This window comes from Aedes albopictus, chromosome 2 (genome assembly GCF_035046485.1).
Source record: "Aedes albopictus strain Foshan chromosome 2, AalbF5, whole genome shotgun sequence".
Taxonomy (NCBI): Eukaryota; Metazoa; Arthropoda; class Insecta; order Diptera; family Culicidae; genus Aedes; species Aedes albopictus.
The window spans coordinates 271,925,201-271,946,133 of NC_085137.1; the positions used below are offsets into that span (position 1 = coordinate 271,925,201).

General features: G+C 37.8%; 1 protein-coding gene across 11 annotated transcripts in view; it reads left to right on the plus strand.

Moving 5' to 3' along the window:
- The window catches only part of LOC134288082 (scavenger receptor class B member 1), a 682,758-nt gene that overhangs the window by 325,593 nt on the left and 336,232 nt on the right, over positions 1–20,933 (plus strand). For all 11 annotated transcript variants that reach the window (XM_062851798.1, XM_062851801.1, XM_062851795.1 and 8 more), the window contains 2 exons: positions 10,646–10,846; positions 10,902–11,129. In XM_062851798.1, coding sequence (XP_062707782.1) covers positions 10,646–10,846; positions 10,902–11,129 — 429 coding nt within the window. The remainder of the gene's footprint in view (positions 1–10,645; positions 10,847–10,901; positions 11,130–20,933) is intronic.

The following is a 20,933-nucleotide window of genomic DNA, read 5'->3' on the forward strand; positions in this document are numbered from 1 at the left end:
CAATAAACGTAATTGACTGTTCCAGTCTGCTTCAAATCCTTGGCAAAGTGGAATCTTGTTGCTATGTGTTTGGTTCGATTGCTGAACTTATCGGAATCCAGCATTTTGAGGCAGCTTTGATTATCCTCATTTATTGTAATTGTTGGTTGATCTTCTCCTAAGTCTTTCAGTAACCGCTGCAGCCAGATTGCTTCTTGTGAGGCTTCAGAAAGTGACACAAATTCTGCTTCAGCTGTCGATAGTGACACACATGTCTGCTTACGGCATGCCCAAGATAGTGTGCCTCCGTTGAACTTGAAGATGAATCCGCTATTCGATTTTCGGTCCTCGCGATTTTCCGCCCAGTCTGCATCCGCGTATCCTATCAGTCCTGAATGATCGTCCATTTTGCTCAGTCTGAGCTTTACGTTAATCGTTCCCTTAAGATACCGGACCATACGCTTCAACTCCGTCCAATCTTGCTGAGTGGGAACAGTTATCTTTCGGCTTATGATGGCGATTGAGCAGCAATATCAGGTCGAGTATTCACTGCGATGTACAAAAGTTGTCCTACTAGCTTCTGGTACTGCTTGTTGTCTGGGAGAAGGATCTGCTTGTCATCATTCTTACCATAACCGGGATCTAACGGAATGTTGGACGATCTCGCATCATCTAGCCCAGTGGATTTCACAACTTCACTGATGTATTTTCGTTGACAGAGGTAGAAGTCTCCTGCTTCATCTCGCTCCACTTCAATTCCCAGGTACCACTGGATGTCTCCGAGACTGCTGATTTCAAAATTCTTCCTCAAGGCCAGTTCCAGGGGTTTGATAATTTGCTCATCTTCGCTTGCTACAACTAGATCATCGACGTAGACCAGTATGTAACACCATTTTCCATTAACTTCTTTCTTGTATAAGCACGGATCCGACTCACATCTACGAAATCCAGCTTCCTCTAACACTTCATGCAGTCGTTGGTTCCACGAACGTGCAGCCTGCTTCAAACCATATATGCTTTTCTTCAGTCGGCAAACCTTGTTCTCCATACCTGCTACAGCATATCCAGACGGCTGCCTCATAAATATCTCCTCCTCAAGGTTGCCGTATAGAAACGCCGTCTTCACATCGTACTGCTTGACCACCATTCGTTTCTTGGCCACTACAGACATCAGGGTACGGAAGGTTGTTTGGCGGACTACGGGAGCAAACACTTCGTCATAGTCGGCTCCATATCGCTGGCTAAAACCTTGAGCTACTAACCTTGCCTTATGCCGGATTACCTCGCCGTTCTTGTCATGCTTCACCTTGAACACCCATTTGCAGCCGATAGCACGCCTTCCTCTGGGCAGGTCAACCAGGTCCCATGCTTCATTGCAGTCCATCAAAATGAGTTCATCCTCCATTGCCTTTCTCCACTGGATACTTTCCGGACAGGATATTGCCTCCTTGAATGTCTTCGGCTCCTCCTGAATCAATGGACCAGCTATGCACACGTACCTTTCCGGTTGTTTTCCTTGATTTATTCTTTCGGATCGTCGGGTTACAGACTCGACTTGTCCTAAGTCATCCGGTGTCCCTTCGTTGTTTTCAGGATCGCCCCACTCGTCATCATCATCGGATTATCCAGCATTCAGCAAACTTGAGCTTGATTGCTTTGCTGTCCAGCTTTCCTCGTTTCTCGTTTGGAACATGGCAGTACGCATCCACTCCAAATCGTTGAATGTGTCCCAAATTCGGTTTCTCGGATCGAGCGAGAAGGTAGACGATTCTGCAGGTAATTTGCTGTTACGATGGCTTCTCCCCAGAAACGATGATCCATCTTGGCATCTATCAGTATACATCGGGCCATTTCCACCAAGTGCCTATTTTTTCTTTCCGCAACTCCATTTTGTTGAGGGGTGTATGGAGCAGTAAACTGGCCAAGAATCCCGTTCCGCTTCAGAAATGACCTCACACGCTTGCCAGTGTATTCACCTCCATTATCAGATCGAATTACCTTCGGTTTCTTGCCGAACTGTGTTTTCGCCATCTCTACGTATTCCTCCAGTTTCTCCAGGGCTTCTGATTTGTTCCGCAAGATGTAGACTACCGTGTATCTGCTGTAGTCATCGATGAATGTCAAGAAATATTTTCGTCCTCCAATGGTATTAGTCCGCATCGGTCCGCAAATATCGGTATGGACCAGATCCATTACTGCTGACGTTTGACTTTCAGATGTCTTCGGAAAAGGGCTTCTGTTCATTTTACCTTGAATGCACGCTTCACAAATTTCCTTGCAGCTACACGCCTTCACAGACACTCCAAGGGCCAAATCTTTGAGCTTCAAAACTGCATCGCAATCTCGATGGCCTAGCCGCCGATGCCAGACATGGATACACTCGCTAGCCGAAGTCACCAATGACGCAGATTAGTTGCATTTCTTCATTACAAACAAACCTCGTTCAAACTCAGCAACTGCACCGATCGTTCCGCCTCTGATAATTTTCGCTCCGGTTTCATTGAACGTCACACTGAACCCCTTCTTCACCAGTCGCTTGACGGATATAAGGTTCGACTTCATGTCAGGTACATACAGCACTGCTTCCAGCATTATCACTCGGCGGTTGCCTGCACCATCCAACACTACAATCTTTCCAGATCCTCGACCTTTGGATTCAGCCTTCATCCCGTTAGCAACTCAAACAGCTTCCAGAACCGTTTCATCCAGGGTGTCAAAGAACTCACGACGGTTTGAGATATGGCACGTTGCTCCAGAATCCAGAATCCACTTGTCCTCATGCTTCATCATATTTCCGGTCCAAAACGCCCAGTTCTCCCAGTCCTGCACCACGGTGTTCGCTTTCTGTTTCTTGGTGACCCTCGGTTGTTTATTTTTCTCAGCCTTTCAAGCCTTGAACTTCTCGCAATCGATCTTCTGGTGACCTGGTTTCTTGCAAAAGTAGCACCGGTCAGCAGCACTCTTTCTCCCGACTTGCAAAGCGGTTTCGGAGGTATCTTTAGTCTTGAAACGTTGTTCTCGCTTTTGCCATTCATCGATCAGCTTTCCTTTCACCAGGTTCAGTGTGGGATCTTCTTCCGGCCTTGCTTCCAGAGCGGTAACCAGGGTCTCATATTCGTCCGGTAGGCTGCTGAAGAGGATTGATACCAGCCACTGATCGTCGAGAATTTTTTCAGGTTGCAGATCGTTCAGCTTCTCAAAAAGTTCTGTCAGGCTTGAAATGTGTTTCTCCATGTTTCCGTTTTTCTCCAGACGCAGTCGACAAATTTTCCGCATAACTGAAACCTTCGTGCTGAGCGTCCTTTTGACGTGAAACTTCTCCAGAGTCTCCCAAGCTTCGGCAGCGGATTTAGCCTTCCTGATGTGGACCAACTGGTTGTCATCCACGGCCAGTCCAATTGTCGCCAGCGCTTCCTCGTACTTCGATTTCCAGGCAGCAGTTACGAGTTCGGGTTTGGGATCGTTCACGGCCGTCCAACTTCCTTCCTTCAACAAGAGTAGCTTCATACGAAAACTCCAGTTGTCGTAGTTGGTCCCGTTAAGTTTCGCAAACGACTTCTCCATTTTCTCCAAAAAATTGTCCGACGGTTGAAAAAATCTTCAAACTTCACCGGTCCCGATTCGTGTGGCTGGGCCCACAACCTATTGGCTTATACGAGCGAAGTAAACCGTACCGGAGTAGTAAAAACACGTCTATCTTGATTTGTGGTTGAACACGGAATAAGTTTTATTTCTAATGACACTTACTGACTAACAAACTTTCAATGATTACTTTGATGATCATTGAGCTGCGTTGCAACTCCAATACGTTCACCCATGAATCCAGCCTGATATTGACCCACGAACTCTCTTGCAATCGGTGATGCTAACCTTAGCAAGCATAGCATGAATTGTGGCGTCGTAGGTTTAAAACCTATCATTGATCTGTTTTCATTTTGGCCTCCAAACCCAACATAGGCCCAACAGTTATGCGATGTGGGCCCAACACTGGTCCAACATTCAGTAAAATTTGGCCCGACTTTGACGCGACAATCGATACTTTTTCAGTCTGGCGGATTTTTTCAGAGCTTTTCCGTGTTTCGTGCCGAAAAGCTCTTGATCACAACCACATAAAATTATTCAACGTTTTACTTGAAGTTATTGTGAAACAAATACATTTTAATTAGTAAACAAATGTATTTTGCAAAATAAAATGGCAATACGATTATTCTGTCAACCTGATAAATACTTGGAGTGACCGGAATTAGGAACTCAAGTGAACGGAGTTAGGAACATACTGATTGGAATTCAGAACAACAACTTGTTTTAAATAGCGACTATTTTCTAAATAAATTGGTTGAACGCAACCTTGATTATATTTTTCTAGCAATATAGAGATATCAAAATATTGCTTCTTGTGGTATAATCCTGAATGAATCAATTGTTTAAAATCAGTTACATTACTGGTTTTGTAGTTTTTAAGGTTATAATCAAGGTAAGTAAAAGGAAGGTAATCCAATATGTCAGATTCCACCATCCGCCATATTGGAAAACCTAACGACAGCTGGCAAGTTTGTATTCATTTTTTTTCACTAGTGAGATGACAAACAAAAACTTTCAGCCCTAGCAACGTAGCAACCCCACAGAAACCATGCACGCTCAACTTTCTCAGCACTAAAATCGGACTAACTCCATGACACTCATCGAGTGTTTCCTACTTACACGGATTGCAAATTAACTCGTACACCCACTCACGCAAATATTTTGCAATATTTTCGGCAAAGCAATCTCTTTTGGTTAAGAAATCACCATTGTATTCATAATTAACACAAATGCGGGAGCACGAGCAAATTTTAAACCTGGGGGAATATTACTCATTTTATGAGTGCCATGGAAATATGTCAACATTGGTTATCCGTGTTGAGAATGTTGTTGCCGATGCGGCGCAGCAACGCTTCTGTAGCGTTCTGCAGCATAAACAAACTGGCCGGCTGTCACCTCCATCCCCCCGCAGTGTCCCGCACTCCCCGCATCCACTTACTGCTTATACGCTAACGCATTCCTTATAAACATCTTGGTTATAATTTATAGCATTTTCAATTATCCAAAGACCTAACTTTTCGTTATTTTTACCTACTGTTTTATCTAAAGGGTCTGCAACATCAATTTTTAATTTTTTTTTCTAATAGCTCCAGTACGAATTTCCAAACATTTATAGAATTTTGACATGTTTTCAGACGGTGTTCTGCGTCATCTAATTTGTCACAAATTTTACAATTATCGTCTTCTGTTCCACGAATTTTGTGTCTAATAAGCTTGCTGCGGGTTGGAACAATTCCATTCATAAAATAATAGATAGCTGTCTTAAGGTTTGAATCAATAGAGCTTGCTGACGTTTATTCACCTTTCTCTTTCAAACATGCAGGCGGAATAGGATTTGTTGTCATCAGGAAAGGTTTCCCGATGAAAATAAATCCTATCCCGCCTGCATGCTTGAAAGAGAGAGGTGAATAAACGTCAGCAAGCTCTATGAACTTCATATTTAGATTCAGCCAAACATGTTGCCATATAATGTTCGTGTTTTTCACTTCAACCGCAGGCAGAATTCGCATGTTTTCAATCAAATATAAATAAATTTGTTTCGTAGTATTTAAAAATTGGATCCTGTAAATATTGAAGGTTCTTTCTAATTTTAATTTATTTCTATTTTTGAATAGAAATTCTTGTGAGGGAATCGAACCATTTTTAACTGAGGTGTACAGGATATCTCGAATGAAAAGAGCTTTAATTTTATTACCAACATCAGTTAAGGCTAGTCCTCCTTTCTCATTGGGTAGATATAATTGGTTTCTATTTATTTTGTTATTTCAGCAATGAATTTATTTGGCGCTGGAATCACTTGCGCTACATACCTACCACAATTTAGACAAAAAGAAATTATTCAACATCCATTTTTTTTGTATCAGGTTAAAGTTTCTTAATTTCGCTACAAACAATGATCTTTTAATATTATTCAATTGAATATTGTAAACACAAGAAACTGTTTTATCCCAAGTTTTCTTGAAAGTAAAACCTAATATTTTGATTTCTTCGACCTGTTTGATTCTATTGTTCGAGATTTCCAAATTATTCAAACACAATACTGAGGATTTTTCGTAATTTAAACTAATTCTTGCATCTTTTGAAAAAAAAAATACTGTTTCAAAAACCTTTACGAAATCATGTTGGTTTTTGATGCTTATACAAATATCGTCTGCGTAAACTATTACTTTGATAAAACTTCCATCTACTAAAATACCTGGAATGGATTGAGCAAGCATCTGAATCAAGGGCTCCAAATATAAAACAGAAAGTGCCATATTCAGTGGACATCCTTGTCGCACTGATCGATTTATTTTAATTCCGTTAGTTAGTTTTCCCGCTACCAATAACTTCGAAATAGCTCCTTCGTATAAACTTTTTAGCGCATCAATAAAAGATGCTGGAAAAATCAAATTTAGCCAGCAGTGCCCACAAATAAATTCTCTCTACGTGGTCGAAAACCTTTGAAGGTCAAGGCTCAAAAAAGCAATTCTGAATGACTTTTTTTTATTAGATGAAGCTAATAAATTTCTTAAATTTTTTAAATTATCCACACATGATTTTTCTTTATGACACGCCGATTGATATGGCCCAAGGAGAGACGGTAAAACTGATTGTATGCGGTTGGCTAAGATCTTGGAGTATAATTTGTAATCTGTATTCAAAAGTGAAATAGGTCTGAAGTCTTTAACTGTTGGATTGTTAGTTTTAGGTATGAACGTTAAAACGCCTTCTTTGAAGCTTGCTGGTGGTTTTACTCCTCGTAAAAAATATAAATTGAAAAGTTTTAAAAGATTATCTTTAAGCAATTAGAAATTTCTCAGATAAAACTCATACGATAGACCGTCGATTCCCGGAGACTTCTTCTTGGTCGCGTTAGATAAAACATGCACTAGTTCTTGATGATCTATCGGTTTCGTTACAAATGATTTTTGCTCATCATCCAAATGCTTTGAGATGAATTCAAAAGATTGAAAACTGGTCTATCCGTTAGCTGGTTGTTATCTTGAAAAATAGATGCATAGTATTTGAGAAATTCATTCCTAATTATATTGCCATCAGTCGTTTCGTTACCAACTTTAAGTTTTGAAGTTGCCAATTTTCTGTCGTTATGTTGTGCTATTTGAAAAATTTGTTACTTCTTTTCCTCAACCAGTGAGATTGGTTGAAAGATCTGAGAAAACTCCAACAGTTTTGCCTTTTCAATTTCTATCAACCTTTTTTTTTAATAAAGTTAATTTCTAGAAACACATCTTCTCCTGCATTAAGTCTTGCTGAAAATTCTTGAAGTGCTCGGTAATGCATGCTCTTTTCGTTCGTTATGCTTATGTTACGATTGATTGTGAAACGTTTGAAAAAATTCTTTGTAGTGCATTTGAAGTCCAAATTTCACCATAGGTTGAAGTCTGCATCATACTTAATCCTTTGTTTACAGCGGTTCAATTCAGTGCGGTAATCTAGTATCAATTGTTCATTCTTGAGAGTAGCTGAGTTAAGCTTCCAGTAGGCTGCTTTGAATTGTAATGTTTTAGGAAGTTCATTGATTTCAATTTTCATTATTACGGAATGATGGTCTGAAAATGCAAGAGGTACGGTGTCAACATTCAAAACATTCTGAACCATCTTCGTGGAGCAGTAGAATCTGTCCAACCAAGATGCGCTTTTACCTCTGAAAAATGTAAAATTTGTTTTCTTTGAAAGTAATATCCCGACGTCCTTCAAACTCAATTGATCAATTAAATGTTGCAAACCCTGGTAAAATTATTGGATCCTCTACTATCTTCTTCATACAGCACACAATTAAAATCTTCTCCTATCACTGAAGCATCGAAATTAGAGTTCAGATGCAATGCTAAACCTTCAGTAAAAAAATCATTTCGTTGTTTCTTAAATTGTGAACCCGACTGTGCGTAGATGTTAATAAATTTTCTCCCTTTTAGCATGAACGATATTATCTTACCACATGGATCAACTAACAAGTCTGTAAAAGCAAAGTTCCTCCGTATTGCCACAGCTGTCGAACGATTTATATGATTATAGCTTAGAATGATCCCGTGATTAGGCAAAAAGGACGACGACGTTATGTTCATTTCTTGAAAGAATACTATATCAACATTATTATAATTGACAAAATCACGGATCAACGATTGCTTTGCTGTGTATACGATCCCATTCAAATTAACGGTAGCAATTTTCATTGAATACCTACCCATTTAGGTTTTGACTCAACTTAGAACTCAGCTTTCTATTCTTCGGATCCAGATCAGAGATTTCGCTTCCTTCCATATCATCAAGCAAGCAGGAGAACTCATTACTCACCGTTACCTCTCCTTTCTTACTACTTGTCGCTTCTTCGATGGGCTGAGCACTGTGAGTGACCCCGTATGCTCCGTGCTTTGTAGCTTTGGACACGTTCACCCAATCACTACCCTTGTTCGATCCAACGGTGGGATCCACGATACTACCTACATCCACATCAGCTTCTGCTACCATGTTTACCGCCGAGCTAACCTCTTTCATTTCAAGGTCATCGCCACACGGAATGGTGATTTGGTCCGATTTATCTTCCTTTGTCTCCCTCGTCAGATTGTTGAGATTCGTGAAATTAAGCTTCAATGATTCCTCCTGCTCTCGAACACGCTCCCTGGGACACAGATTTTTGCTGGTGCCGGGGCTCACACGCCGCGGACAATCGGGCTTCAGATGATCCGTTGCCTTACAGATAAAGCACTTCTCTTGCATTCCGGAATAATACACTCGACTCCGGTAGTTACAGATGTACACCTGGGGCGGTATTTCCCTGGTAACATCTATGTAGATGCCCCGCGTACCGGAAAGGCAGTTGAATCCCGATGCTAATGAACGTTTTCCATGTTCATTTTTTTTTCACCACTCCGAATTTCTTGAAAAATTCCACAACTTCCCGGTCCGGTACTTCCGGAGGAAGGTAAAACAACCTCACATACTTGATCTCCTCATTCCCATCAGTGATCATAACCTTAGTGTATTGTCCACTTGTGTAACCGAACGATTTTTTACCCACGTGTTGCTCCAGGCACATTTTCATTAGCGTTTCACTTGCAAACGTGATTACGATGCAGTGTGAAACCTGATCCGGCTTGATTCCCAAACTTCCGGCGACGAAGGTGACCATTTCTTAATCGGACGGAGATCTGGCTTGATCTCCAAAACGAACCTTGACGGAATTCTTTCGTGCGTACTCCATTTTGACGATGATAATTCCCTTTGTAATAAACCCTATTGTTTCCGAAGAAACGAAACCACAAACAATAGCACTGACTCTTAGCGTGTGAAACACGTCCGGTTGCTTCGAGTTGCAGGCCCAAAACTTACAACTAAAACTATAACAACTTATGGCAATACGATTATTCTGTAAACCTGATAAATACTTAGAGTGACCGGAATTTGGAACACAAGTGAACGAAGTTAGGAACATACTGATTGGAATTAAAAACAACAACTTGTTTTAAATAGCGACTATTTTCAAAATAAATTGGTTGCCTGCAACCTTGATTATATTTTTCTAGCAATATAGAGATATAATCAAACAGCGTTGCACAATTACAGTCAATAAATGTAAATAATGCGTTTTCTACAGCTGTTAGACTTAGTGCATCGTCTTAAGTGAATTGTGTACGGTCACGGTACGTTCTATGTGAGTAAATTGTGCTGAGACCGGGCCCCTATTCACACTTTGTCTTTAAAAAATGTTTCAGGTAATGATTTTTTGACGGTTCTTTTTAAAAAAGTAAAAAAAAACACATAAAAATGTTTCAGGAAATGATTTTTTGATGGTTCTTGTTAAAAAAGTAAAGAAAACAAATTTGTTGTGAAGTATTATTGTAATGAATTGTAGTTGTCCAATGTCTAATTTTCACTCGTAATACAGGGTGTTAGGTTCGTGAGTGCAAACTTTTTAAAGGGTGATAGTGGACCATAAATGGTGACAAAATTGTTCAACACATATGGTCCAATCTCAACCATTACGTAGTTATTGAACTTTCCATGATTTGATTTTTATTGCCTTAACTGGCTATCACTTGAAAATGGTCAAACTTATCGCAGTTTTTTTAATTTATTATCTGAAATGCGATGTTTAAATCGAAATTCCAGAAAACGATAAGATGTGAAAGAACGAATTGTAGAGTGAAACAGGGGCCACAACTTTGCTAAAGAAAGAATTTCAAATTATTACGCATTTTTTTTCAAAGATAACTGACAAAAACAAATTAGAACACTCAACTTTTGAGCTATTCGCTCTAGGAAACTTATTAATTTAACCAAACCAATCGATTCAAAGATGCCATTCGGTAGAAAATTCAATAATCTCTCGAATAAGGATAAACAAATTGCGATCAGTTTGACCATTTTCAAGTCATAGCCAGTTAAAGCAATGAGAGTCAAAAACATGGGAAGTTCAATAACTACGTAACTGTTGAGATTTGACCATATGAGTGGAACAATTTTTTTCACCATTTATGGTCCTCTATCACCCTTTAAAAAGTTTGCACTCAGGAACCTAACACCCTGAATAAGCTCTGAGACGAGTTTCACAATATGATTTTTCCTTTTTTTTATCTTTCAGAGTATCGCCCAGATCGCATCGAAGCACAATTATTTAATACGGCTACCTTTAAATTTGCTGATACGACGAACAAAAACTGTTCCATTAGAGAAGCAAACAGCAAGGCAATTCATGTTCGGGTATGAAACTACTTTAACAACACTTGGAAATACCTTTCTTCCCAATTGGATATCCTTCAATAAAGTGGGATTAATTGACAGAGTACGTAGGAAAATTAAGATCATAAATCATTCAATACAAATATTCATTTTTTCAGATGTACGATTTTAAAGACGACTTTGAAACCTTTTACACAGGAGTAGGCGATGAATCGCTCTCAGGATTGTATGAAAGTTACCTGGGGTCATCTAAGTTGGCACAATGGGAAGGTGACCATTGCAGTAATATTAGAAATGCTTCTGATGGCACAAAGTTCAAAAGTTTCATTAAGGATGATGAACAATTATTATTTTTTAGAAAAAGTATGTGTCGTGCACAAAGAATGGTAAGTAAAAAACCTTCATTTTCTTTCTATGAAATGAAATAAGTACATAAAAGTTTCATAATAAGAATAAAAACCTGTACCTGTAATAATTGCTGCAGTGTGGCAACGGCCATACGGCTTTATCGCCGGCCGCTTGTTTCATAGAATGAGAAAACCTGCTGATCAGATATCCAAGACGTGAGTCCTCGGGTTATGTTTGGATCAACCCACTAAGAACGCATTCTCTCTCCTCCTTACAATCAGCCAATTGAACTTAAGATTTTCATTAGGCTTACCTTATGAAACGACTTTTAAATAATTCATAATTATTAGGATGAATTTCATAAGGTCGCTTTATGAAGCAGAATCGTATTATTGGTTGCCTTTTATATATGTTTAGCAACATGGTATTCTCAAGCGTCGATAGCTCTGTAGACTCAACTCGTGTTCAGTGATCCCGGTGTTCATGGATCGATCCCAGTCTGCATCATTTTGAGATCTTTTCTTAAGGCGAAACTGGAAGCATTTCCTCAATTTTTTATGATTAATAAATAACGAATAACGATTTATGATTAATAAATAACGAAGCAATATTTTCAAAATCGGTTTTCGTGCACATGTAGAGTATGGATCAAGGTATCTTCTGAATTTTTTTGAGGTGAAAAATGTTTTCCATTTTTGTAGAAACCATTTTTTTGTGAAATTTTATTCAAAAATGGTTTCTGCAAAAACGAAAAACATTTTCCACTACAAAAAAAAAATCAGAAGATACTTTGACCCATGCACGGTGTGTTGAAACACGATTATTATCGCACTTTCATGAACCTAAAAATTTTTCGTTATATGTCAGCCTTAGCTGTGTAGATTAAGTATCTGGAGGTTAAAAAATCTTTCATCGGGGAAAATGAAAATAAATTCAATTTTAGTATTTTACCACTTTTCTCATATAATATGGTGCTACACGCAAATCTGATAAACCTAAACTACGCTAGAAAAAGTCCCCTTTCTAATAATAAATTTGAAACTATTTAGAGAGAAACGAATGCAAAAGTCTTTACAACGAGTTTAAATTTGTTTGGCGTTCATTTCATGTGTCCACTGCAGTCTGCCGAAAGTCATAAATCATTAAACAAATATGGTGACTTAATAACGGTATTTTTTTTAATTCATGTAAACTGTCCAATTAAGTTATTTTTGGGCAAATTTAGCAGAAATACTGATAGCTCTTCGAATATAATAAGAACTATTAAGTATATTGTGCTCTGATTTTGCTGGGCTCGATGTTTTATTAACAAGTAAAAATTCATCCTATGAATACTTTTATTCGCATGTTGGACACATAGGACCGATTTGTTCACCCTATATAAGTATGCCTGGTTTACCGGTTAATCCGAGGTGAAGAAATCAGCCCTTAGAGAATAGCTTTTAATTACTCTTTCGGCACACGCCGAATCATTTTTTTACAGTAAAATCAATCAATGTTTGGATGAAACAGTTTTAACCTTCCAGCACGCGCGCTATCAAGCAGCTGAAACTGCACCGCGCTCGTGCTGTATATGACTAGCGAGGTTTTTTGGTAGTGTTGTACTTTTTACAACGGCGCGCGCGCTGAAGGGTTAAATATGATGATGATGAACCTGGGCTTGTTAGTGGAATACATGTACGTAAAAAGAAAATCGAATCAAGTACTAGACACTGAAGATGACCTAACAGTTGAGGTCGAACTACGTATCTGTCAAAGATTGCAAAATCTTAGTGGGAATAAAAGAAGCAGTACTTAACTCGATTTTCTGTTTTTACTTAGTTTTCGATATGTTCATGTTACAAAGGCTGGGGCTAATTTTAAAAAATCTCTCCGAAATATGACTTCCCAAGTGGAAAGTGATCTATTAGTCGAAATAAGAGCTGTACAAAAATTAGCAATTTCGGTTGATATTTAGGGGTGGCGCAAAGGGTTTAAGTGAAATTTTTGCTAGAACAAACTTTCAAAAAACATTTCAATTTTCCAACATAACATTTCTAGACTAAATAGGTGATTCTAGAACCCAATTGGGCCAAATTTGTGCTCAAAATTGCGATATCTCCACTGGTTTCTGAGATATTAGAAAAAAAAACCGTTTTAATCCACCTATGGTGAACAGAACCCTTCTTACACTTATTAAAACCATTGTTGTATTATTTGTATTTAACATTTTTATTTTGTGTGATGGTGATCTAGAAAATATTGTGGATTTGGCATCTAGTGGATTGGTTTCCAAAATAGTATCATGGACCATGGACTAAACTACCAGAAATGCCAGACACCTTCTAGAATCTTGTGTGAAATTAAAAAAAAATAGCTTATTCTGGATTATTAGGGCCCATATAGCCGAGGCGGTAAACGCACGGGTATTCAGCATGACCATGCTGAGGGTGACGGGTTCGATTCCCGGTCGGCCCAGGATCTTTTCGTAAAGGAAATTTCCTTGACTTCCTTGGGCATAGAGTATCTTCGTGCCTGCCACACGATATACGCATGCAAAATGGTCATTGGCAGAGGAAGCTCTCAGTTAATAACTGCGGAAGTGCTCATAGAACACTAAGCTGAGAAGTAGGCTTTGTCCCAATGAGGACGTTACGCCAAGAAGAGAGAGAGCTTATTCTGGAATATTGTATCTATTGTTAACTGCCAAAAGATCTTGAATCGATTAACAAATGGATAAGAAAATCAGCGAGATTCACTTTGTCTAATATCTCTTAATCAGTCGTATAAATTAGCTCCGAAGTACTTGGTATTCATGGTTATGGTGTAAAAAGGACAAAAATAATATATCTACTAGGGTAATTCGCCAATTGTTGAACACTACCCAAATGTTGAACAGTTTTTGAAAATGGTATTATAAATTTAACTTAAGTAATTTTCCATCAACGTGAACGTATGATGTAGATACGTATACATGTGTGTCATGATATTGCTCCAATAAAGTTTCAAAATTATACATGTTTTACTTCAAAAATATCGATTGAAAATTTTGTACCCGTGATGACACGAAAACTGCACAATTCTTAAGATTAATTTTAAGAAATTGCTGTTACGAAATAAGCTTTGCTGCTAAACCGACCACAAATATCAAAATCACACTATAGTGACAAGAACTGGAAGGATGTCCTTAACAGTTTAACATTGTTTAAAATCACATTTTCATTGTAGTTTCATTTGAAGAGAATATTTTTCTTATCACACTATCATTATAGCTAACATCCAAATGTTGAACACTAGCATAACCTACGATGTTAGCATGACTGCCAAATTTTGTTTCCTCTTCACCTTTTTCAGCAACGATCCACGGGTTTTCAAAGCATTTCAGGATCGTTCCAGAGGTATTCTAGAGGGTTGACTGGGTCCCATGGGTTTCCAGGAGTGTTTCAGGGGCTTTCGAAGGCGTTCTTTTCTTCAATCATTTTCGCTTCTAGTCAAACTTTTCAGCCATTGTTTGCATTTGGTTATGTTAAAAACGAATTTCAGTCCACTATAGCTCTCTTCAAATGGGAATCGATTCCTTGGGAACGTCCATAAATTACGTCAAGCTTTGAGGGGAGAGGGCAGGGGTTTCAGCAAAGTGTGACGACCCGTACAAAAAAATCAGAGGTCCCATACAAAAAGTGTGACATAGGAGGAGAGGGAGGGGGTTAAATTGGGCAATTATTGCATGACGTTATTTATGGACGCTCCCTCATTTGAATGAATGACTAACTGGGCGCAAAACACGAAAAACCCGAAAAAAATCCGCCAGAGTGAAAAAATATCGGATGTCGGCTCAAAGTCGGGTTAAATTTTATTAAATGTTGGACCGCTGTTGGACCCACATCGGATAACTGTTGGGTCTATGTTGGGTTTGGTGGCAAAAATAAAGACTGATCATGATCAATGATAGGTTTATGTCGGGTTATACGTCATCAATAACGAACATAGCTTAAACCGTTCAACAATTGGCGAGAATCGTTCAACATTAGGATGAGCTAGCTTATGAAAGCGTTCAACATTTGGGTTACACACATCCCATACAAATGTTCTCTTACAAAATAGAATTTAAGGGAATACAAATTGAATGGGAAGTATAAGGAATGAGTGAATCTAGATGTTCACTGGATATTTTTCAACTAAAGTTGAGTTATTCACGGAAAAACAAACGAAACCCAAAATGCCAGTACTAACCGTTCAACAATTGGCGAATTGCCCTATGCTAATCAGTTTTGGAATTAGCTAGTTATTTTGGCTGTCCAGTTCATGCATATTTCCCACAATACATAAATTCAAAGCTTACATTTAACATATTGTTAGTTTTCATAGAATACCTGTTTATTTGTAATTTGTTATTTATAATTTTATTGAAAACAATAACCTGCTAGTAAACACTTTATATGAGGTCAGCATTATTGATTGAACAATAATTTCCCATAGACTGGTCAAAAGCTCATGCAAGATAACAAACGAATATAATAATAAAAAAAAGGAATTTATTGAAATACTCTTTGTAAGATATCTCAGTAACCAAATGTCCAATCGAAATAAAATTTCAGGGCCTTTTACAAGGATACTGTAGCTTTTATTTGGTGCTAAGAGATCCCAAATCGGTTGACAGACGGCTGAGATATTTATTATGATACACTTCGTCAAAAATAACTCAAAAGGTTAACCTGTATTACTCCCAAGTACTCTTTAAAAAATATCTCGATAACCAAATGTCCAATCCTAATAAAATTTTATAAGGTTCTACTCGGATGTTAAAGCTTTCATTTGGTGCCAGGAGAACCGAAATCGGTTGACAGACGGTTGAGATATTTATTATGATACACTTGGTCAAAAATCTCAAAAAAAGTTTAGTTGAATAAATCCTAAGTACACTTCGAAAGATATCTCTATAACCAAATGTCCAATCCTAATAAAATTTCTGGGCAATCTACTAGGATGTTGTAGCTTTCATTTGGTGCCAAGAGAACCCAAATCGATTGACACACGGCTAAGATATTTAGTATGATACACTTTGTTAAAAATCTCGAAAAGTTTAATTGTATAACTCCTAAGTACTCTTCGAAAGATATCTCAGTAACCAAATGTCCAATCGAAATAAAATTTCAGAGCGTTCTACTAGGATGTTGTGGCTTTTATTTGCTGCCAAGAAAACTCAAATCGGTTGACAGACGGCTGAGATATTCATCAATATGTTAATGTCAAAAATCTCTCAAAAAGCTAATCAATATTACTTTAAAGTACTCTTCGAAAGATATCTCGGTAACCAAATGTCCGATCGTAATAAAATTCAATAGGGTTCTACTAGGATGTTGTAGCTTTCATTTGCAACTAAGAGAATCCAAATCGGATATCAGACGGCTGAGAAACGTGCGTGACTTTTTTTTTTGTAACATACGCACACACACATACACACACATACACACACACACACACACAGACATTTGCTCAGTTCGTCGAGCTGAGTTGATTGGTATATGAGACTCGGCCCTGCGGGCCTCGGATCGAAAGTCGGATTTTCGAGCGATATTTATACCCTTCTTATGGGTGCAAGAAGGGTAAAACGTCGTATTTCGGTATTTTTTGGATTGGATACCAAAATATGATTTTACAAATATCTCGGAAACCAGTGGAGATATCGCAATTTTGAGCCCAAATTTCACCGATTTAGTCTAGAAATGTTATGTTTGAAAATTAAATTTGAAATGTTTTTCAAAAGTTTGTTCTAGCAAAAATTTCACTTAAACCCTTTCCGCCCAACCGCCCAACCGAAATCGCTCATTTTTATACAGCTCACTTATTTCGACTAGTAGATCACTTTTCACTTGGGAAATTATATTTCGGAGAGATTTTTTTAAATTAGCCCCACCCTTGTTACATTGTTGTTTATACTGAGAAAAAAAATTAACTAAATTTACAGATAAAATAAAAATTGAAAATGTAGAACAAAATTGAGAAGACATCAATGTTTTGGAAATGTCAGAAAGTATTAAAAAAAAAACAACAAACAGTGATGCGCAAAGTGAGGCAATATTGCAATTTGAGGTTTCAATACATCTTTTTAAGAACTGTTATTAGTTCTTCTGTGCTTAATTTCGGAACCATTGGATGATATTGATAAATTTTGTTTACTTAATGGTTATAATACATGGGAGATGGTTGGAAGGTATCGAGTATACGGGTTACTTTTGTAATTCAACTCTATTGGATAGTTTCCACTTTGTAAGTACCGTGCAGTGGTTTTTCAGTTTTCTTACGAGTCGTTTTAATCACTATTCCTTTTTTGTTTCGTTTTTATCACGCTCTTCAAGAACAAGTGAAATTTCGCCCCATACTGAATCTGTTGTCAAACTCACTCAGAAGGAATTTTACTTGGGAAAAAAGAAACTTTATTTTATGCAATCATAACATTGAAACCATTAAAATGCATAAAGTTTTTATCAAGACCAAAGTGTTTTATAAGAAAAAACTACAGATAGCCCAGACGAACACAGACTACTATTATTGAAATTCATCAGGTTACTTGCAAATTTATTTATTTCCAATATATTTTAGGATTATACTATAAGATATCATTCACATTGACATATATTAAGTATGCGTTGCATTTGATAGGGTAAATTCTCAATAAAATCTTGTGATATTTTGAAAAAGATTTCAATAAAATTTGTATAATTTTCCTTGAACAAATGATTGTTCAATTAAAACAAATTGTCATGACATTCAAATTGCTTATCATGACTATATAATATCATGTTAACACGCTGTTTCATCTTACCCCGGTGTACCTTATTTTAAACCAAATGTTGAACAATCATTTTTGAATACATTAACATAATATGACAACGCCAATCTTATGTATTATTTCAGTATTTGAGACTCAACAGCCCACTTAATCCAGAAGGCATCATTTTATAAGTAACAAAGAGAATTTTTTTCTTTCAGACTATTCACTGAACAAAATCCACAGTCTTTGAACATTTTAAGATTTTGTATGGACAAAAGTCCTCAACAGATCAGAGGCAGAACTTTTACAAATAAGTCACACACGCTCAATATAGTCGACTCATACTTTTAGGCAAATAATCATTTGGATGTGGTTTGACATGCAAAGTATGTGTAATTAATACCCGCCATTTCATGCAAATTAGCACATGAAGAATATGTGCTGCAAATTGTATAAGTCACATGTGTATGGTGCTTCCTCAAATGTATGAGTCGCACTAATGAGAAGTATTTGTTTACCTCCATTACGAATACTTATGTACCAGACATATGGAAGGAATGTAGAGTTTTATGATTTATGACTTTCGGCAGACTGCGGTGGGCTAGACACATGAAACGAACGCCAAACAAATTTAAACTCGTTGTAAAGACTTTTGCATTCGTTTCTCTCTGAATAGTTTCAAATTTATTATTAGAAAGGGCGACTTTTTCTAGCGGAGTCTAGGTTCATCAGATTTGCGTAATACACCATATTGTGGTAAAATACTAAAATCGAATTTATTTTCATTTTCCCCGATGAAAGATTTTTTAACCTCCAGAATCTTAATCTACACAGCTATGGCTAACTTTTAACGAAAAAATATTTTAGGTTCATGAAAGTGCGATAATAATCCTGTTTCAACACACCGTGCCATACTCTACATGTGCACGAAAACCGATTTTGAAAATATTGCTTCGCTATTTAATAAAAAATCAAAAACCAAAAAGTAAGGAAATGCTTACAGTTTCGCCTTAAGCCTATCTTACGAAGTTGGTCATAACAAGCACGATCAATTTTCATAAGGTATTCTTATGGCATCCATAACTTTTAGTTATAGCAAAAAATCATAAGGTATTTTGATGATTTTCGACAGTTTTTTTCGCTGAGTGTAACTTTCGTGGGCGCCCGTTAGGGGCGATTCCGAAAATGAGGAGACCTTAAGTTGTCCTCTCTCCTCTGGAAGATTGGGCCCTGGCTAGTACTACCCAATAACCATTAAGCTGTAAAAATAGCATTAACTCGGCTCTATAGTCGAACATAGAAAATGGCTTACATAGCAAATTGGTTCAATATCCTCTTATAGAGCTGTTTAAAAGCTACTTTTGGTGAATTATTCGGCTGATATACGGCCAACTTCAAAATTTCATTCCAGGTCTCTGGAGTGAAAATTGTCAATAGTGAGACAAAAAAAAAAGAAACATTATTTTGATTATCTCCTATCCTTTGCTACTTCTTTCGCTTCCACTGAAGTTGCTGTTTTGCTGCTTGATCCAGATTCTAGCTGTTGTCCTCCGGGTTCCTGAACGAAAGTTCAAGTCCGTCAAGTCGATGCACCATGAAATTAGTGTGATCAAACTTCTTTTTAAACCATGCAAAACCAAATAATTCGGGTGTCTCTACGGTTTAAATTGATATGGAAGAGTGATGATTTAGTGGGAAACTAAGTGGTGACGAATGCAAAAGAAGCAATTCCCTACTGTACATTAACCTTGCGGAAGTGGAGGAAAATTATGTGGTGTTTGTCTTAGAACTAATAAAATAAGAGAATCATGTCTGGAATCCCCAATTGCTTGTAAATATTGTGAACACCAAAAAACCCTTGATCAATTTTATTATCTACTAGCTGACCCGGCAAACCCTGTATTGCCCATTTTAATTGTTGCTCTTGCACAGTTTTTCTAATGTTTTTGTTAATTTTCTTAAAATGTTCTACATATGAACATAGTCACCCACCATGAGGACAAATTGAACCGTTTAAAAATATTGTTGCTCATTTCATTAAATAATTAGTTGTATGGCTCCAAAGAGTATGTAAACTCATTTGTATAAGCATCTGAAGCCCGGCTCCAGAGACACAATTACTGGTAAATTACTGGGAAAACCTGTTAGAATTACTGGAGGAATCCCTTGAACCAATTCCTGGAGGAATCTCTGGATTCTTGGAATAATGCGTGTATAAACTCCGGGAGGATGATTTCTTGGCCGTTGTAATTTCTGAACGAATTACTGCATTAATTTCTGCAAGAATTCCTGAGGTAAGTTCTGCAGGAGTTCCTGGGGTAATTTCTGGAGTTATTACTGGTGGAGTATTTAAAGGTATTCCTGGCGGAGTCCCAGAGTCAAATGCTGAAGAAATGCCTGGATGAATCCTTGGAGGAATCCCTTTGAAAATCCTTGGAGGAACTCCTGGAGAAATTCCTAGAGTGATCCCTAGAGGATTCCCTAGAGACGCTCGTGAAGGAATGCCTGGAGACATGCCTGTGCGAATTCTTGGAGGAATATCTAGAGAAATTCCTCGAGAAATCTACAGAGGAACTCCTGGATGAATTTTTGGAAGATTTTCTTGAAGAATCGTTGGAAAATTTCCAGGTAGAATCCCTGGAGAAATCCTTTAAAGAATTTCTGAAGAAATTCCTCGAGGAATCCCTAGTTGAATTTCTACAGGTATTTCATTAGTTATCTCTAGAGAAATACCTAGAGGAATTCCTCGAGGAATCCTTGAAAAATTTCCAGAGGAACTCCTGGAGGAATCCCTGCAGAAATTCAATTAGAAATTTTCAGAGGAATGTCTGGAGGAATTCCATGAAAAAATCTTAGATGAACATCTGGATGAATTATTGGAGGAATTATCGAAGGAATTCCTGGAGGATTCTCTGGAAGAATCTTTAGAGGAATCCCTGAAGGAATATCTGGTAAATACCTGAACCAATTTCTGACGGAATTCCTGGAGGAAATGCTGGGGAGATTCCTGCAGGGATCCCGTGAACTAATTCCTGGTGAAATCTCTTGAGGAATCTTTGGAGCAATACCTGGAAGAGAAATTTCTGGA